This window comes from Emydura macquarii, unplaced genomic scaffold (assembly GCF_026122565.2).
Source record: "Emydura macquarii macquarii isolate MOO-44397 ecotype Brisbane River unplaced genomic scaffold, CSIRO-AGI_Emac_v2 contig_3080, whole genome shotgun sequence".
Lineage (NCBI taxonomy): Eukaryota > Metazoa > Chordata > Testudines > Chelidae > Emydura > Emydura macquarii.
The window spans coordinates 6,580,785-6,601,787 of NW_027133217.1; the positions used below are offsets into that span (position 1 = coordinate 6,580,785).

Consider the following 21,003-nt stretch of genomic DNA (forward strand, 5'->3'; position numbering starts at 1 on the left):
CTCCTAGGTCACCATTGGGGCACTGTGCCTCTCAGTGCTGAGCTTTGGTGTCATGAAGTTGAATGGCACATAGATCTTGAATGGTGCCGAGATCATAGAATCAGAGTTGGAAGGGACCTCAAGAGGTCATCTAGTCCAACCCCCTGCTCAGAGCAGGACTAACCTCAGCTAAATAATCCCAGTGAGAGTTTTGTCAAGCCGCAGCTTAAAAACTTCTAAAGATGGAGATTCCACCACCTCCCTAGGTAACCCATTCCAGTGCTTCACCACCCTCCTAGTGAAAAACTTTTTCCTAATGTCCAACCTAGACCTCCCCCACTGCAACTTGAGACCACTGCTCCTTGTTCTGTCATCTGCCACCACTGAGAACAGCCTAGCTCCATCCTCCCTGGAACACCCCTTTCAGGTAGTTAAGGCTGCTATCAAATCCCCCTCATTCTTCTCTTCTGTAGACTGAACAAGCTTAGTTCCTTCAGCCTCTCCTCATAAGTCTTGTGCTCCAGCCCCCTAATCATTTTTGTTGCCCTCTGCTGGACTCTCTCTAAGTTGTCCACATCCTTCTTGTACTGGGGGGTCCAAAACTGGACACAATACTCCAAATGTGGCCGCACCGATGCCGAATAGAGGGGAATGAGGGGAACTCAAGTGATGACCTGATACGTAACAGTGGTGTGTCTCACACAGGTGCCGTGACATTGATGTGCGTTGGGAGGAAGTTCTACTCTGAGTCCTGTATCAGTGCCTTGACCCAGAACAGTGTTGAGAGTGCGGCTGGTGCTGTGGCTAGGATTGGCTTCAAGATCTTGATCAATGTCACGGTACCCAGACCAGGAAACTGAGAATCATTGTGTTGTGCTCGTAGAGGTTTCCCAGGACCAGGATCTTTGCCTCGCCATCACCACTGGCTTTCCACTGCTTGAGCCCTGACTTAATATGGTCAGATCCTGGGGCATCTGGGTCCATCCTTCCAGTCCACGGCTCTGGGTGGGCAGAGGTGTTGGGAAGGTCAACAGACTCGTCACGGCCTCGAATGCTTCTGGTGTAGAAGTGGGGGAGCCAAGGCAGCTTCTCCTGCTAGAGTCACCCTAGAGTCTATGCCCACCGGACTCAACAGCTCTTCCCTCTGAACCAGAGTCAACAGTGCTAATCGAAATGTTCCTGGGCAGGGATAGTCTGGCACAGGCTTCACCCGCTAGACCTTCTTTACCGCAGAACGACCTCTGTTGGACTTCCTTGCCCTGTTCTGGGGCACCAGCAACGCTGAGCAGTGCAGCCCTTCCAGTGCTGCCTTCTTCGAGGCCAGCAAGGAGTGTCGGTACCGAGCAGTGCTCAGTGCCAGGGACCTTGACCTGAGCTGGGGCTCCCTTATTGGGGTCAGTGTGCTCCTGGCTGATGAAGTGGAGGGTGCAGAGTCTGGCTGGGCTGAGACGCCGCTGGGCGAAGTGTCGCTTTCACTAGGAGAAATGTAAGTCTATTATCTCTCTCCTTTTTAATTCTCAGCTGAAAGTTCTTGCAAATATGGGACTTGGTGGGAATGAGGCCTTCTCCTACGCACATCAAACAATTTTTGGGTGGATCACTCATCCGAATCTTGTGAGGGCAAGTGGCACTCTTCTTGAAGCCTTGGGACGGAGATATGCCCCATACTCAGCGGGAGGGCCCCGCAAGGCATGGTATTAACTACTCAACAACTATTAACACCTTATCTACAAACTATTTACAGACAACACTGAGCAGCGCTTGTAGTGCAAGGAAACAATAGCATTCTAGCAACCGCCACGGTTGGAAAAGGAGGAACTGAGGGGGCAGCGAGGTGACAGTTCCCTATATACCTCAACATGGAAGCGTCACTCCAGGGGGCACTAGAGCTGACCTGGATGATATCACTGGGGGGAAAAGCTTCCGATACTGATGCACACGCCACATACACACCTACATTGGAATGGACATGAGCAAGCACTCAAAAAAGGAACTGAATTCCTACCCAAACTTCTTTTCTGACTTAAATTAACCATGAAAAACCTAAACACCAACATAAAAGCATAAGAATGTCCATACTGGGTCCATCTAGACCAGTATCCTGTCTTCTGCCAGTGTCCGGTGTCAGATGCTTCAGTGGGAGTGAACACAGCTGGGCAGTTATCAAGTGACCTGTCCTCTGTCATCCAGTCCCAGCTCCTAGTAGTTAGATGTTTAGGGACACCAAGAGCCTGGGGTTGCATCTCTCATTATCTTGACTACTAACTATTCATGGACCTATCCTCCATCAACTTATCTAATTCTTTTTTTAATCCAGTTCTACTTTTGGCCTTCACAACATCCCCTGGCAATGAGTTCCACAGGTTGACTGTGCATTGTGTTAAGTAGTATTGCCTTTCGTTTGTTTTAAACCTGCTGCCTATTAATTTCATTGAGTGACCCCTGATTCATGTGTTATATGAAGGGGTAAATGACACTTCCTTAATTCACTTTCTCTACACCATTTATGATTTTTTAGACCTCTATCACATCCCCCTTCCGTTGTCTCTCTTCTAAGCTGAACAATTGCAGTCTCTTCATATGGAAGCTGCTCTATACCCCAAAGCATTTTTATTGCCCTTCTCTGTACTTTTTCCAAATTCTAATGTATCTTTTTTGAGATGGGGCAAGCGGAACTACATACAGTATTTAAGGTGTGGGCATACCATGGATTTATATAATGGCATTATGATATTTTCTGTCTTGTTATCTATCCCTTTCCTAATGGTTTCTAACATTGTTAGGTTTTTTGGTTGCTGCTGCACATTGAGGGGATGTTTTCAGGAATCTATCCACAATGACTCCAAGATCTCTTTCTAGAGTGGTAACAGTTAATTTAGATCCCATCATTCTATATGTATACTTGGGATTGTGTTTTCCAATGTGCATTACTTTACATTTATCAAATCATGAATTTCATCTCCCATTTTGTTGCTCAGTCACCCAGATTTGAGAGTTCCCTTTATAACATTTCGCAGTCTGCTTTGGACTCAATTATCTTGAGTAATTTTGCATCATCTGCAAACTTTACCACCTCACTATTTACCCCTTTTTCAGTTCATTTATGAATATGTTGAACAGCACAGGTCCTGGTACACTTTCCTGGGGAACCCTGCTCTGTACCTCTCTCCACTGTGATCCATGAGAGGACCTTCCTTCTAATACCATGACTCCTTACTTTGCTTGAGAGCCTTTGGAGAAGGACCTTGTCAAAGGATTCTGAAAGTCCAAGTCCACTATATCCACTGGATCACCCTTGCTCACATGTTTGTCAACCCTCTCAAAGAATTCTAAGAGATTGGTGAGGCATGATTTCCCTTTCATAAAAGTGCTGTTGACTCTTCTCCAACATATTGTGTTCATCTATGTGTCTGATAATTCTGTTTGTTACTATAGTTTCAACCAATCTGCCTGGTACTGAAATTAGGTTTACAAGCCTGTAATTGCCAGGATTGCCTCTGGAGCCTTTTAAAAAAAATCGGCATCACATCAGCTATTCTCCAGTAACCTGGTACAGAGGCTGATTTAAGCAATAGTTACATAGCACAGTTGTTAGTTCTACAATTTCATATTTAAGTTTCTGCAGAACTCTTGGGTGAATACCAACTAGTCCTGCAGACTTATTACTGTTCAATTTCTCAACAGACTCCAAAACCTGTCTCTATTGACACCTCAATGGAACAGTTGCTTAGATTTGCCACTTAAAAAGAATGGCTCCAGGGTGGGAATCTCCCTCACATCCTCCTCATTCATTTAGCTCCTCCACAATGGCCTTGTCTCCCCTTGAGGGTTCCTTTAGCACCTTAATCGTCTAGTGGCCCCATTGATTGTCTGACAGCCTTTCTGCTTCTGACATTCTTCAAAAAAAAATTTGCTGTTAGTTTTTGTGTCTTTTGCTAGTTGCTTTTCAAATTATTTTTTGGCCTGCATAATTTTACTTTTATATTTGACTTGCAAGAGTTTATGCTCCTTTTTATTTTCCTCAGTAGGATTTGACTTTCAATGTTTAAAGGATGTCTTTTTGTCACTAATTGCCTCTTTTACTCTGTTTAACCACAGCAGTGGTTTTTTTTGGTTCTTTAACTTTTCATTTTTTAAATTCATGGTATACACATAGTTTGAGCCTCTATTATAGTGTTTTTATAAGTTTCCATATGCAGCTCGCAGGAATTTCACTCTTGTGAAACTGAATATGTATTGGTGAGATCTAAAAAACCAACATCCATTTGATAAAATAGGCCACAACAGTAATGGCAACTTATTTAACATTCAGCAAGAAACGTGTGTTCCTTTCTCTGACCTACTACAATGCTGACCACAGGTTTAAGGATGGGAAGTTTGACCAAGCGGGGAAATAAAATCTATGATGCCAAGAAGCTATCACCACCTTGGAAACACAGCAGTCCTGTAAGCACATCTAAGAAAATGATAACATGTTACATTTAACATGGTATCTCATCTCAAAAGCTCTGAGCACTTTACAAGATACACATGCTACTATTTATACAGCACCAAAAGTGCGGTACATATTTTACAGAGAGGAAAACTGATAGGACCCCTCCCCCAAAAAATTTACAATCTATGATATATTCAAGAACCACTTCACTCCCTACTGGGGTGGAATATAACAGCTGTTTAAAGAGAGCACAGCAGCATTACACCACATTTTAAGATCGGAAGATAAGAGGAAAACTGTTTCCAAATGAAACCGAAGGGTATATGAGTGAACAACGATTTGCTAAAAATCTCATCTCTCCACCTGCAAAAAGTATCGCAGGGTCTTTAATGATTTAAGACCTCTGTTCAACAGCCTTAGAGGCAGAGCACATGTTACCATCATTCTGGGCTATTGGCTCAGTGCTGACATAGAGGGACCCTGCTAAATGAATCCCCAGCACTCCTCCTGCAGCACCTTGGCGTGGTAGTGTAGAGACAGTGCAACACATTGCACAGTAGTTTAGAATAGCACTAACACACAATAAGGGTGGAGGGGTTTTCACAATGAGAACACCAGCACTGAATAGGTAAGTGAGTATTTTACCTTGTGATCACATGGTAATAATAGATCTTCCCCTCTGGGTCTCGGGCTGTCTTCCAGTTCGGAGGGAGGACGATGGTTTTGGGTTTTGGAGGAGATGGTGGCGGTAGATCCAGAAGATTGTTGGTCACCACCAGCTCTGGCTAAAAATACCCCAACGATAGCAGAGAGAGAAAGATAAGCAAAGAATGACAATATTACAAAGTGTTTAATACAAAGCAATTGGTGTGTAAGAAAATAATGGTTACCTGGGGATGTCCACGTCCATTCATAAAGCTGTTGTCCAGTGGGCCACCCTTCCCTTTCAATTAACGTAGTGAGTTTAAGACCATGACTACACTAGGAGTAAGTGCCTTATAAGCATAGGAATACTGGCATACTATACCAGCGAAGTGATCCTAGTGTGAGCACAGCTATACCAGCAAACCTGAGTGAAACAAGCTATACTGGTAAAAGCACAGACTTGTCAGTATAATTGCGTCTACACTCAGCGCTTCTGACCTCACAGTTATGTCATCCAAGGATCACACCCCAACTGACGTAGCTATACCAGCAGAAGTCTGTAGTGTAGGTATAACTTTAGGCAGCCAATAGCCTCAGAGGAATCTGTGGCATTCTGTGAGGTGGCTGACAAGAATAGCACTAACACCCTTTTCCCCTTGATAAAGGCTTAGTATACTGAATCCAGGCTGAAAACACGGCCACTACAGAATCTGATCACCTTTCCTATACAATGGGGACAGAAAAGGCTGGTAATGGGGCAGAGGTGTTTCCCTTACACAAAGCAGTGTTGAGGCCAGATCACCAAACTTAATGAAAGAGAGAAAGGACATGCCATTTTAAGATAGGTAGCTTATGACAGTACTAACGGTACAAATGCTATCGAGTGGGGGATAAGAATGGTGGATATGGAATCAACCAGCCGTCTCACAATGCCAGTCGGTAGAGCAAGGGAAGGGGTGCTGTTTGCAAAGGACTCAATAGCAGGTTTTAACTACATTTGGACAGTAAATCCACCGACTTTCTAGTTACAGTTTAGGGAAAATTGACAGGATATTGTCCTTTCCAACATAAATGGGAAACAGGGAACACCAAATGAGATATCCATCAAACCATTCTCTCTCATGGGACATGAAAAAAATTGCATTCCATAAATTGCTGGCGTGTTACAAGGCTGGACTGTAATGCTCCAGGCCTCACCTGCTGTATGGGTTGAGGCTGCCCAGCTGCTACAATAGTAGTTACTGCTGTCGGCGGCTGTACCACCACTCCCTGTGGATGCGCTGTGTAAATCTGCTGCCCTTGGATATACTGAAGACCAGGCTGTGCGTAACTCTGAAACAAAGAGAAACCGGGAAATCAGTTCCCTTATTGAAAATCCTTTGTTGCTTCTGTGATCACTGGTGGAAAAAAGAAATGGTAAAATTTGTTTTATCCCAGGATGCAACAGAGAATGGAATATACTGTTTCTGTTGTACAACTATTCTGGAGCAGGAATATGTATCAATGCAGTTTTAACTTTCTAAAAACGTTTTACAGAAATTTGATCTTTGTCCTTCAAGGGAAATATAAGTTTTTAAAAAACGTGAAATATTTTATTTCTTGGCATTCAGAACTATTATTCCCTCAGTACTAGAAGAGAGCAGCAAAGCTGAGCAAAATGGATGCAGTTATGAACATGCTTAGGTCAAGAAACAGGTCACCATGAATAAAACCTGCAATGTATTTTAAATGAGAACGGCATTTCTGAGCCGAGGACCGATGGCAGCCATCTTGCTGAAACCAGACATCAATGTCTCCCATAAAGGGCGTACATACGCTGTATGGATCTTGTCGCTACAGATACAAGAAGCTTCCAAGAAGGGATGCTTCGGATCTTTCTCCAGCATAAAATACCTGTTATGTTGAGCAAAACTCACCTCCACTACTACTTCAGATACCACACATATAACCTACGAAATACCAGTTTTCCAGCACAATATTGATACTTAAAGGAATGGCATCTTGTTCTTCAACTGGACAGAAGCTTTCAGACATTCAATTTTTTTAGTAGGACAATTGAATATAAGAATGACTACACTGGGTGAGACCAATGGACCGTCTAGCCCAGTATCCTGTCTTCGGATAGCAGCCAGTGTCACATGCTTCACTGGGAATGAACAGAAAAGGGCAATTATCAAGTGACTGATCCCCAGTTGTTCAGGCAGTCTTCTGGCAGTTAGAGGTGCAGGGACAGCTAGAGCATGGGAGTGCATCCCTGAGTATCTTGGCTAATAACTTCAGAGAAATATGTCCTTCAGTGGCTAATTCTTTTTTAAATGCAGTTCTACTTTTGGCCTTCAAAACAATCCCTGGCAACAAATTCCACAGGTTGACTGTGCATTGTGTGAAGAAGTACATCCTTATAGTTTTTTTAAACCTGCTGCCTATCAATTTCATTGGGTGACTCCTAGCTCTTGTGTTACGTGAACGGGTAAATAACACTTCCTTATTCACTTCCTCTTCACCATTCATGATTTTATAGACATTGAAGAGGGTCTAATCTATACTTGTAGACTGAGAAGGCTCTATGCAAAAGTTTAAGAACCTCAGTAAAAAGACTCAGACATACTGGTATCAAGCAAAGCGTAATCGGGCAACAAAAATATCCTGGGACACAATATTAAAAAAAAACAAACACCTGAAATAATCATCAAATATTCAGAAATCCTTCATTCTCCTGCACTAATTACTTTTGGGTAAATATTGTCCATTACAGAGCTGGGTGAAATCTGCACTTGTCCACTGAGAAGATGAACAATTGGTTCAAAACGAAATAGTGGATCAGTTCTGAATAAAACAAAGATTCCTTAGACTAGCAGATTACTTGAGTACTGTACACGAACTGAACCCACAAGGGCTAACATGACCCATGGATGTATAAACTGGGGAATACTGCACTGGAGCAGAGGTGTTAGATTGCTTCTGTATTTGGTAATGGTGAGACCACTACTGGAATACTGCAGCCAAGTCCAGTATTCAGAATTCAAGAATGATGTTGGTAAATTAAAGAGGGTTCGGAAAAGAGCCCTGCAAAGATTAAGGGACTGGAAAACATGCCTTACAGTTAAGGATTCTGGGTTTTCCAGTTTATTAATTTAATTTTTGGGTGGGATTTTAAGAAATTGAGTTTTATGCAGATGTCCAAAAATCGGATTTTTTCAGGGCTCTCTCTTGGTATATACTGTAATGAGTAATCTCTTTGTAACATTCCTTGGTGTGCTTTAACGAAGTAGTGATTCAACCTGCACAATGTTAAAGCACACTAGGGAATCTTTAGTATGCACCAGCAGCAAGGTCTAGATGGACCAATTAATGCTCAACAAAACTTGTCCACTTTAGAAACCACACCCATAGAATCTGCATTACTGCTCTGTATAGACAAGCCCTTTGATGGGCAAGTAATCACTGGCCATCTTTCTGGTGTTTATTCAATAAAGACCAATTTTGGAAAGGGAGAGAGAGAAAATTGGGGGTGTTTATCAGCTAAAATCTAAAATCAGAAGCCCTACCCATAACAACAGACTGAAGGAGCTCAGTCTATTTAAGTTATCAAAGAGAAGATTCAGGGGTGACTGATCACAGTTTAAGTACCTACACACGAGGAATAGAAATTTGGGATGAGGGCTCTTTGGTCTAGCAGACAAAGGCATAACAAAATCCATTAGCTGGAAGTTGAAGCTAGATAAATTTAAACTCAAAAAAGATGTACATCATTAACAGTGAAGGTAATTAACCAACAGAACACTATACCAAGGTACTTTCTCCATCATGGAGTTTTTAAATCAAGATTGGATGTTCTTCTAAAAGTTATGTTCTAGTTCAAATAGGAATGAATTCAGGGGAATCCTAGGACTTGTGTTATGCAGGAAGTCTGACCAAATGTTCACAACAGACCCTTCTAGCCTCATAATCTATGCATATATATATTTGTCTCTCCCACTGTAGACTTTGGTGACTGACCTGTCTGTGTTACGGATATTTCTGCATTAAGCTTTCAGTTTTGGTCGCACAGCGGCAGCAATATTCTTTAAACACAGGCTATGAACCGACTATTTTTAAGTTGTTTTTACACAGAAATGATTCGTGAATGAAGATATTTATGTCATCCTTAGATGCACTTGCGTGACTTCATAATCACTGTATTTTTCAATATTAGCAGCAATTAAGACTACTTTCCATTTATTTCCTAGGAGGTCAAAGTACCCAAAAACTAATGAAGTCTCATCACTGCTTTAAAATACTGTGTGTATTTTATCTCTTGGTAAACTGAGGTACAGAAATGTGAAGTGACTTGTTCAAGGCCAATGATAAAGCAATACTGTGGAGTAGAGGATTCAGGACTCCTGGCTCCCAATCTCCTACATCTAATCATGATCCCACCAATAATCATGCTACACATCTGTGTATTTAAGGGCAGTATCATAGCCTAGATCTGACTGTGATTGGCACTAAAGAAATGATGCTAGAGAATCAGCCCATGAAGTAAACCCAACAAGAACCTGTGGAAATGGAAGATTATGTGGAACTCAGAAGATCTGTTAGTTTATAATCAACAACATAAGGCTGATGACTGAAATCCTGTTTATCTTTTTATGCCTTCTTCCTTGAACTGATGGTCAAGAAAATGAGTTTTTTGTTCTTTCCTTACTATGTATGTTCCTATTTGAATATTAAGACGCATGTTTGCTGATACCTATAGTAGAGGGATACATTTTTATGCTCTTGGTGAGTTTTCCCTTCCATCGTAACAGATACACTTTATCTCTTTATTATATTTGAAAATGTAAAATAGTTTTTAGATTTGAGAGTGGATTTAGTGCTTGTAAAAGGAGCAAGACTGATTCTGCAGGCATCTCACAATGCTCAATCCTGACCTAATGGGATTACCTCTAGTTATGAATGTCTGTGGGGAGACTGAGCTTCTGCCCTCCCCGTCTCCATGGCCCAATCAGTCCTTGGTTGATCTGTTGAGAACGCCAACAGGGAGCACTTAGTGGTAGCAGTTTTTTGTGACACCTGTCCACTAGGAACTGCACTGACTATTCAACTCATTTCAGACAGGCCACCAAACAAGTGGTAAGTACCAACATCAGATAAATGGTGGTAATCCTTGATCTGTGCTGAATTCAAACCAGTGACCTACAAATGAAAGAACATTTGGCCTACTAGCAATCCTTTGAGCCATCCAGTTACCCAGGTGCTGCATTTGAAGGACCTCTGAAGCAGCAACGCAGCTGTTACCTAAGATCAAATTAATCTTTATTAATAGAGGTAATACAAAGGAGAGGGAGCCCAAGCTCGATTTTCAGAGTGCCAGATGGGGTTTAACCAAATTGGTCAGGGAACCGAAAGGGAATGAGTATGGAATACTACATTTTTTGTAGTCATTTCAAGATCATCTGGTCTCAAGATTAAAAAAAACAAACGAAACTCCTCACACTACTGATGGATTGCAGTAAATTGCATAGAATCAGTACCATAGAGATCTAGTATTATCAAAAACTCCTCCCTCTTAACCCTCTATCGTGGTCAGCAGACTCCCTGAAGGGATAGATTTCATTGTACAGTTATCCCTACAGTCTTCTATTTCAGAATAGCAGTAACACTTTCTAGGGTGCACAGGTACTACATGCCATATATTTACAGAGAACGTCAGAGCCCTTGGCCACATTTTTAAAAATCCCATCCCAGGTTAGGAAAGTGAAATGACTGCACACCTCCATGTTTTACTGCTTACATAACATACTACGTAAGAGTATAACCCCTTACCCAGGAGTATCTGTTCACAAATGACAGATAACATTAACAATAGAAAAAGTAATGGATAAAACGTACATAGAGTAGGCAAAATCTCTCTCCAACTGCTAAGCACTCAGTCCTAATGACTAAGAGATACTTCACTGTGCATATTAAAGAGAAAATCTTAATAAACTGAGAGAAAAGCATGCCTTACTCAGACCCCACAAAGTAGATCTGCATGATTAAATTGCACCAATGCTCCAGACTCACCAGATGCTAGAATTAGAAGCTTTAGCTATAGAAAATATGTCTACCAGCTAGCAATCTAACTCCTTTCACTGTCTGATGTTTATTGACGAGCCGTATTTGAAGAGCTCAAAATGCATTTTCTAATATAGAGTTACCTGTACAATTGGTGGAGTCGTTTGAGAATAAGGTGATGTCACGCCATAAACAGTCTGACATGTCTGTCCCGGGTAATAGATGGCTGGCTGCGACTGGGCCGGAGAGTACTGCTGTTGCACAGCTACAGTCTGCTGATTGGAATCCCATACTCCGTAACTCTGCCCCTGCACTGGACCCGGGGCAGGCACTGGCAAGACAGCTACATTCGGTTCCTGATGGACTACGGTGTCACTTTGTGCTACGTACTGAGGAGCGGAGACCTCCATCGTTGTTGCTACATGTTGCACTACCGGTACCGGCTGAGGAGTAGTCAGGGCTGGTTCGACTGTGTGCCCAACCAAAGTCTGGGGATGTTCATAAGCTGCAGGAGAGCACATGGGATCCAGGCTTGGAGTGGGTAGTAGCACCTTCCCAGCATTGGGATTGCTGGGATCCACATAAGCCTGCATGGGATAGCCAGGGGGATAGCCAATAAAGCTGTGGTGGGGCGCACTGTAGCCCATGGAATCGTATGGAAGTGGGGAAGTCATCCCTAGGGTCTGTAATTGCTGCTGCTGTTTCTGAGCCTCCCGCTGAGCTACTTCCTGTTCAAACAGCTTCCTGCGTTCTTCTGTGGACAGCTTGTTGCGATCCTTGAGCCGTACTTTCTTCTTAGAAGAAGCTGGGGTGTCATACCTGAAAAAGAGAACCGTTTAGTAACTTCTGCTCCAGAGTTCTACATATAATAGTGGCACCCTCGGATACTATTTATAGATAAAGGCCTGTCAAAAAATGCATTGTAAACCAAAAGGAGAGGGAAGTAGGAGTCATAACAGAACATTTATGGCTCCAAATTGAACCTTGGAACACATGATTCTTCGCTCTAGAGTGAATTTTAAATTTCTTTAAAGGAAGAGATAGTCTGAAAGAGTGCACAAAAAAAAAAAAGAAAAGAAAAACAAACACTGGGTTTGGACATTTTCTCCATCTCAGACACAGACTCATATACTCCGCATGTATGTGCAAGACATTTGCATATATATATACACACACACACACACACACACACACACACAGCATTTACTTCTGTAAAAAGACCATTCAAAATAATGCAAAAGATCTTGTTTGTATCATCACAAGCAGATCTAATCCTGAAACTTAACTTTTTGGTGGAGGAAAAAAACCAAAGCCAAACCAAAACCACACTATCAAAAGAACCCCAACCAAAGTATACAGTACCACACCAGATTTAAAAAAAAAAAAATCCAGTGAACGTTGATTCAGACCAGCAAACAGCTATGGCTCAGGTGTTCCCTTTCTGGGCTCCCTCAAGCTGCATTTGTGTAAGTAAAAGTTCACGTAACTTGTTATATATCAGGTAAATGTAACGTGCTATGCAGTAAAAGAGAGATTCCTAATCACTTTCATAGCATGGTCCATGTCTTAATCACTTGGTCTCATCTCTTCCCATTAACATAACATCTCTGTGGTCACTACAGTAATGACCTTGATGGAGAAGTAATATTAGGAAAAGAATATTTTTAGGTTTTTTAATGCACTTTTAACAACTGGAACATGAAGACAGAACCTTGTGACCAGCCAGCTTTTTGCGAGCCAACAGTGGTCCACACCACAGCTGAGTAGCATTTGCTGTGTTGCAAAATAGTACATAAGCAAAAGGAGTTTGGGCAAATGATATTTCCAGTGGGAACCTAAACCTTAGAATTCCCTGACTATTGTATGTTTGCTCTGGCAAGTCTGAATTGTGAATTAAGAGGTTGACATTGAGTAGCATCCAAAAATATTAAGGAACCTCATGTCACTGCTCTCCCACTCCTGTAATGTTCATTCCACTGGAGATTTCCCTCTTCACAGCTGCACCGTGGTTCTGGTCTGTCGGAGCATTTAAGGATTTTAGTAGAGCAACACGTGTAATTATGCTGTCTCTGGGTAACATATGTTTTATGTGCATTTATGCCCTCAAGTTCAGTCAACACAAGCCAAGAGAAACTGGGCTGGATAATCTAAACAACATCTACTGCATTATAACTTTTCCTAGTGGTCAACAAGATAGCAGTTAACATTACACTGGTATTTCCATCATAGCTCCCTTTTCATAGGCTCATAAAAGTCTCAAAATTTATCTGTTTTGGCAGATATTTTCCATGCTTCGTGAGTCTCAATATTTTGGTAAAGAGAATGAAATGGATTCACTGAGCTGGAGCTACGCAAGGGTGAAAAAACATTCAAACTTCTCCCGCAAGAAGTTTCAGACTTCTGTGCATGCATAACTCAGTAACTTACATTCAACCACTGAGACCTTCTGGAACACTGACTATTTCTGAATACTAGTCTCTATCTGAATTTGCAGATGTTATTTAAGAACAATGGATTTATAAACAAGTGATTTCCATTTATAAACAAGTGACTTCCATTTAGTGCTATTTACTGGACCACAGATTTGTCTAAGAAAGTGTGCTTAGATTTTACTTATTTATTTAAATGGGGGTGATATTTTTCTTCCTGAAACACAAAACAGCTGAAGAGATTTTCCCAGGGTAAAAAAATAATCAACTTTGGTCAGACACGAAGTATGGAAAATTCAAGATCAAAAGGTGGATATTTTGGAAAGTTATGAGTGTGTGAAAACAGAGGTTTCAAGTGAAAATGCTTTGCAACTTTAACTATAGTGGGTTCTACAAGGCATCCAACATATTCTTAATATACATCAACTTTTTCATCATTCAGGCAGTTTACGTATCAAGAGCACACTGCAACAAATACATTAATTAAGATGCCCATTTGTTTCTTCTGTCTGATTCAAATGCCGTCTGAGTATTGATTTATATGAATCTTGTTGACAGTAAGAATCCAATTTAAATAATTAAAGGAAATGTCAGTATTTTTCTGCACTTGTCCAAAGAACTTACATTAAGAGCCAACTCACACCAAGGAATAAATACTAAAAAAGCAAGTGACTCAATGGTGAAATTAAGCATGTGTCATTTTAGTTCCTCCATTCACCCAAGAGCCCATCTCATCTAGGAGAATCTCCACTCCAGAGCAGCAGCAAGGGCAAAGAAGATGCCAAGGGCATGCCAGCATACCTCCAAATCCCCTAATGCCCTGAGAACATCATCTCCCCTCGGATGTCATCTGTTCTCCTCAGAGCTCCTCCACGATAAGGATTTCATCCTCTTTTTGGAGCTAAGTACTATCCGAAGTGCCACAGCTACAGACTGATTGGCCCATATTACGAGATTAATTAAGAGTCAAATGAATGATTATCACAGGCTGCCTCTATGGGCAGTGACTCCCTCATTCTCCAAGCTTCATTCTTGCCATGCTACATTTTGGATATTTTCCTCTTATACCAAGTCACTGCTTACACAAAGAGAGGGTGCAGCTGCAGGGAGATGGGAAGAACATGCAATGAAAGGCTGGCCTGACCTCTAGCATCAGAGGCCACTCAAGCTTGATCATTTACTATTCAATATTTTCTGTTTTTCTCATCTTCCTCTTGCTGTAACAAGAACTTTCCTGCCATGAAGTTTACTTTGTCTCATGTTTCTTGTGCTTCTTGCCATTCTCTCTCTCTCTCTCTCATATATATATATATATATATATATATATATATATTATATATATATATTAGTAATTCATCCATCTCTACAGCTGCCTCCATCCAGGCTTTTGGATTTGGATTTATATTTCATTTTTTATGCTGGCCTTTCAAACTTGCTTAGTAGAGAATAACATGAGGACAATGGAATGCTGTGTTACTTGAAAAATGCAATGTTTTGTAATCAATTATTCCTTAACTCAGTCACTTTCAGATCTCACTTAAAGGGACAGTGTCAATGTGAACTTTTGTAAACTGACCAATTAAAAAAAAATCAGATTCTGTTTTTAAATAGTCCTATTGACCTTTGTAAGGATCTTTATAGCACAAGATAGACTGAATTAACGGACATATCGTGGACACAATGAAGCAATGATACACAAAGTGCTGTTAAGTACACAAAGTAAAACACAAAAACCTCAAAAATATTTGTTCACAAGCTTTTCAGTTATGCTAATCTTAGGTCTTTCTAGTAGCTGTAATAGGTGAAACATTTTCACACTTGTGATGTTCAAATTGACTGTGCTCCTTTAACCTAATACTCTGAGCAGCTGTAAAATCACATCTCTCTTGGCTTTTCTGAAATCCATCCTGTAGACCTTGATCGGCTAGCTACTGGCTTTAACAAGGATATGTGCTACATTTTAACTAGTAAGAACAAGAGTTCTGTCCTGACCCCAAGAATCCCACATACCTAAATGAGACATTTATTACCTCTGCTGCCTTTCATCAGCTCCAAGTATCACTTATTCATAATTACTGACTCCTGGTTTTCTGTGAACAGCTCGACCCACTCTTCTTCACTTACCCAACCCGCTCCACCAGTTGCTACATCTGCCTCCCCAGTCTTCAACTTTGGCTCACCCTGAACACCAGTATCTCTGCTCTCTGAGCAGGGGTCATTTTGTTTCCTTTAGTCGCTACACAATGCCACACTCACACACAGCACTTTAAAAAGGACCATCCCGATTACATCAGTGGCTAGACAGGGCAGTTTAAGGATTTAAAGGATATTCTGCAGTGTGATGTGACATTGTTAATGTACAGAGATATAGCTCATGCTCAATGCTCGGGACATAAATTTAACAAATGGACAAAAGTAACTGGACTTTTCTCCTTCCAAACACGGCGTTGTTGGCTGACTTTCCAGAAGGAATTTATGATGTTAAATGTGGAACAATTATTAAATTTCAGTAAATTGCCACATTGTTCCCAACTCTTTTGTCCTCCCACCCCATTTATATCCATTGTGTTGTATTAATGACATCAGAATAAAAAAAAGAGTGCATGTATCCTTACTTTAAAGTTGCAAGCTGTTTATCTGAAGGCAAAAGACAGGAGTGATTGGACCACAGGACTAGATGCTGAAAGGATCTCAAGTTCTAATCTTAACTTCTGCATGGTCTGTGACAAATCACTCTTGGACTTAGGGTTGAAGCACAGGGTCCTCGTTTGGCATATCTGAGTTCAATTCGTAGTTCTGTCAGATTTCTTGTGTGATTCTGACCAAGTCACAACCTCTCTTTTCCTTAGTTTCCCACCTGGAAAATGGGGATAACCCCTTTTTCCTCCCACCCTTAGTCCATCTTGTCTATTTAGACTGTGAATTCCTCTGGGCAAGGACTGTCTCTTACTCTGTGTATGTACTGCACCTAACACAACGGACTCTGGATCTTGATTAGGGCCGCTTGCTGCTAATGTAATACAAACAAAACAATCACTTCTGAATTGTTTTTGTGCATTTGGTACATAGTTAATTTCACTGTTTCCAATATGTAGCTAGCCAGTTCCACTGTTCATCTGGATGTTTCACACAAAATACTTTAAAAACAGATAATTGTGATTAAAAAACCACAAAAATTTGCACTGGGTCTTAGCTTCAGTTACTACACCTGCCCATTTTAAACTAATTTAAAAAACTGATCAGATATCAAGTTGATGGCTTCTCCAGCCTCTTATTTTTCGAGTTTAGCTATCTGTAATATGGAGATACTGCTTACCCTCCTCAAAGGGCATTTTTGAAGGGTTAATTAGATAATCATCTGAGAAGAACTTTAAAGATGAGACGTGCTACACAAGTTGTATGCAACACAGGAATAGCAGCACTTCACTAACCTCTCGTGTGCTGGCAAAGCTAAGGTGTGAAGTAGCTGTGCAGGGCAGACAGACAACAGACTGCTCAGCAAGAAGAACCATGATGTGGAGCTGTCTAATGGTTTTTATAAGTTGTAAGAGTCATTTTCCTTGAGCAAATAAAGCCTGATGAAGCTTGCTGGGGAAGAAGGGGAAGGAAGGGTAATGAGAGAAACACAGCTGCCTGTTGATGTGATTATTTCGTTGGGATTTTTTTTTTTTTGCTGGACAGCCATTGGATAATTTCCATTTTCAGTATATAAAAGGTGCTTTTGAGGATTTTCTACATATCCATGGAAGTTATTTCATTTTTGGCTTTGCACTTTTAGTATCTGTGGTATGCACACAGGGTCCTACTGCAAAGCAATTTAAAATTAAATAGAGTATTTCCTCGGTAGGCTGAGGGAAAATCTTCAGGGTCCATTTTGGGATCCTCTTGTTTCCCCTCTAAAGCTTCCCACCTTCAGGGTAATTTTTGGATGAAGACTGGATACAGCATCCATCACCAAAACACCACCAGCACAATTCATTCCCAAGAAGGAGTTGATGGGAAGACCTAAGGGTATTTGAGATGGTCTGGTCAGCTCTTCTCAACTGCAGCCTCACAACTACAAGCAACAGTAGCTGAAGCAAACTCCATTTGAAGAAGTCATCTAGAGATAAAAGACTCGCTTCCGAGTGCATTACCAATAATCACATGGCATATTCAATTAGCACTGGCATCCTTAATGGAAACGGTACAGTAAGACAACTTGCCTGTCATCCGGCCTCTTGGTTCCTCGCTCATAGGCCGAAGATGGTGGGGACAATGACTCTCTCCGTTTCTTCTTCTCTTTACTCTGGCTCTGCCTCTCAGGGTCTCTCTCTCTGCTCTGGTTTGGATTCTTTGGGGTAGCAGTTTGGTCCCTATGACCGACTGCATCTCTCCCACGATCTCCTATTAAGCAAGACAGATAAAAGGAAGCAATCTTTACATTTCAGTAGATTTCTGCTGTCACCTGTAGCAGTATGTGTAATTTTTGGTCCATTCACTCAAATGAAATGCAGGATGCCCCATATCAGAATTATACTGTCGTTATGGCTTATTTCTTTGTAATCCCTTATTTTTAGTGACTTCTCTCTTTTTTGGGGCATTACCTAATGGATAGAAATGGATCATACTTATTCTTAGACCTCATGGGAATTCCCCCTCCTCCTCCAATGACAATGATTTAATCAGAGTGAAAAATGATGTCATCAGATCTTAACATAAGTTGTTAGATGCATTTTTTGCACTTGAAAATTTTGGCTATAAAAACTTGGTATGTATATAGTTCTCAACACGGATTACATATTTCATTAGACTTGAATAGCACCTGGTTAGGAGTTTTTAAATAAGGGGAAAATACACTGTGCTTGTGGTAAAGCTTGGTGGGAATTGCATCATTTTACCTCCAGATACTCAACCCAGGTGACAAAGTGCATTGGCTGAGGGTGCCTTTATATCAATCCCGAGGGACATGTGTTGACACTACGTCCTCTTTCATATACTGTTTGAATGTAATTACTTCTGTAAAACTTCCATAAGCAAGAAACCAGTCCTAATCAGTCTTTAGACATGTTGACACAATACAACGTATTCTTTCAACTTTTTGGCACTCTATAGCTCTTACAATCTTTAATTTTTTACAATGAATTTGCACACCCTGAGTTATAGCATTGACAAGTTACTGTCGCCATCAAGGAACTGTCACATTAATTATAAGAGACTTGCAATGTGACAGGTCATGATATTTTGCACTGTTCTCAGTGATTCTTCAGTGGTCTCCAAAGCATCCACCGGCTGCGTGCAAAACTGCTAGTGTCACACTGATAGAGCATCTGTCAATCTGCAAGGAGTGATGCTTTCTGCCAACACAATATAAGATGCTTTTCACAATGGACAGAGGGTTTTTTTTTTTTTTTTTTTTTTTTTTTTAAAGACCAACTAAATCCCGCCCCCAACACTTACTTGTACCCTTAGTTAAGGGTGCATCTTTTGGGGGAGACGGGAAAGGGAGGGGAGTGAAGAAATGGAGGGTTGGAGAGAAATTAAGCACAATCAAAATTACAGAGATACCAAACACGCAGAAGGAAAGAACTGCCACATGACCTAGAGAATAAGGACTGTTGACAACATGGGGACACTGGGCCACATAAAAGAAGAGCCTCCTACCAGCTGGGAAGAGAAATAATTTTAAAGAATCAGAATTTAGGACCACTGAAGCCCATCCAGTAATTTCTACATCTGGCCCACAACTTCTGTCTGAACTATAAACAAACAGCAGGGATACAAAGTGCCGATTTCACAATCAGTTATATCTGTTGCATTAGGAGAATTTTTTAACAGTGTCCTATTTCATTTGATCTCTTTAATAGCATCTTAATATTCATGTCTCATGAACAACTGCCAGATGGAAAGGCATAGAATGGGGACAGAGAAGTAGAGAAGATGCTTCAAGAGAGGACTGTGATTTTAAAAAATGGCCCACATTTTGAGAGTCACTCCACAAGAGAAGTCTGAAGTGAATGTATTATCACTGCATGAGTGCACATATAACATACCACTGTGCTGTTCTGTATTAATAGCTAAGCAGAAGTAATTCATTGAAAGCTCATATCTGAGTCATTGCAAAGCTAAAAATTTGCAAGGACTTGGGTTGTGCAAATGTCTAATACATCCAACACACCTCAGGAGTACCATTAATTCTTCAGGGGGCATCAGCATATTTTGTAGCAGAAAAACTGCATTTGGCTATGTTGCTAGCACAAGTCAATTAATTTGTCCAAGATCTCCCAATCAATGTATGTTGTAGCATGAATTGTTGTTCGTGAAGAGCAGTGGAGTCGCTCTTTCTGCAGTGCTTGAGAACAACCCCTTTAGCTCCAATCTTTTAAGTCAGAAAAGATAAAATGTCTTTTTTCCCTGCAAATGGGCAACATAACGGTGCCTGAAGCACATTAGCCACTTTCCACAGACACTCCCATGTCATGGAGCACTAGATGTAATTTAACATCTCGTTTTAATGAATTTTGCTCCTGTGTGGCTGTGCATAGATTAAAAAGTAACAAGCACTACATACCAGTTCTGAATCCCTCCTCTCCTCACGATACAGCATGCAACAGGTGCAAACACACCTGCTTTTAGGCAGCCACTGTCTGGGCTAAAGTTACAAATAAGTGATTTGGTGACAGAGGACAGAACTGGCAAACCCAGAGGTGTGCACTGCTTCTGTTTCTTCTTTATATCGAACTCCACCATACAGGGAGATCCTTGGAGCTAAGTACAACAGAGCTACTGACATGGAAATTGAGCTTGGAAAAATGTTCTAAACCTGAGCTTTTAGCCAGGTGACAGTACCATTCCCAAAGTTGGTTTAAACACTTTTTGGGCCCACTCACATTGGTCAGCTGACTGGTGGTTTTAAGTTGGTTCAGCAGATATGACTTGAGACCTGGTGTGTACAATACCTGGAGCTCGGGATTCGCAAAAGCAAGGCTATTCAGCTAAGGGGAGATGCATTGCATGGAGTCCTATACCAATAGGCACAGAAAGAAGCCTTGGAGTTTAAAGCCCCCTCTCCATGTACTGATAAATCTCTGTACATCCCACTCTGTATTTCCTTACTGTGATTGGATTATGTATCAGCTGTAGAGAGGAACACTGGCCTCATGGTTAAGGCACTGGGTTGGGATTCAGGACATACTGTAATACAAAGAAGTGATTGTGTGTGTGCACATGCGCGGATGCATAGATAAAGTGCCTCTCTGATAAGCATTCAGCTTCAGACACAAGGAAAATGAATCATCTCTGAAGGAAATTACAATTTCAGCTGCTGCTTGAAAGGTGTCCTTGACTACATACCACTACTCTCCTTTTCTGCTTGACTCTTCTTTGGGATTCGATACACCTCCTGCAAAACAAGCCAGAAGATTAATCAGATTTTCAGCTGACCCTGAGGATGCTGACATTTACACTTGACCTATTACTCTAACAAAAACATTAAGT

At 41.2% G+C, this 21,003-nt stretch overlaps 1 protein-coding gene across 7 annotated transcripts in view; it reads right to left on the reverse strand.

Annotated features, from left to right (window-relative positions):
* Nucleotides 1-21,003, reverse strand: part of SETD2 (SET domain containing 2, histone lysine methyltransferase) — a 158,336-nt gene that overhangs the window by 42,411 nt on the left and 94,922 nt on the right. For 6 of the 7 annotated variants that reach the window (XM_067530448.1, XM_067530449.1, XM_067530446.1 and 3 more), the window contains 5 exons: nt 20,860-20,908; nt 17,733-17,913; nt 11,242-11,917; nt 6,257-6,391; nt 5,060-5,199 (listed from right to left, as the gene is read on the reverse strand). In XM_067530448.1, coding sequence (XP_067386549.1) covers nt 5,060-5,199; nt 6,257-6,391; nt 11,242-11,917; nt 17,733-17,913; nt 20,860-20,908 — 1,181 coding nt within the window. Of the gene's footprint in view, nt 1-5,059; nt 5,200-6,256; nt 6,392-11,241; nt 11,918-17,732; nt 17,914-20,859; nt 20,909-21,003 lie in introns of those variants that run through there. The other variant, XR_010916664.1, reaches the window with a different exon arrangement.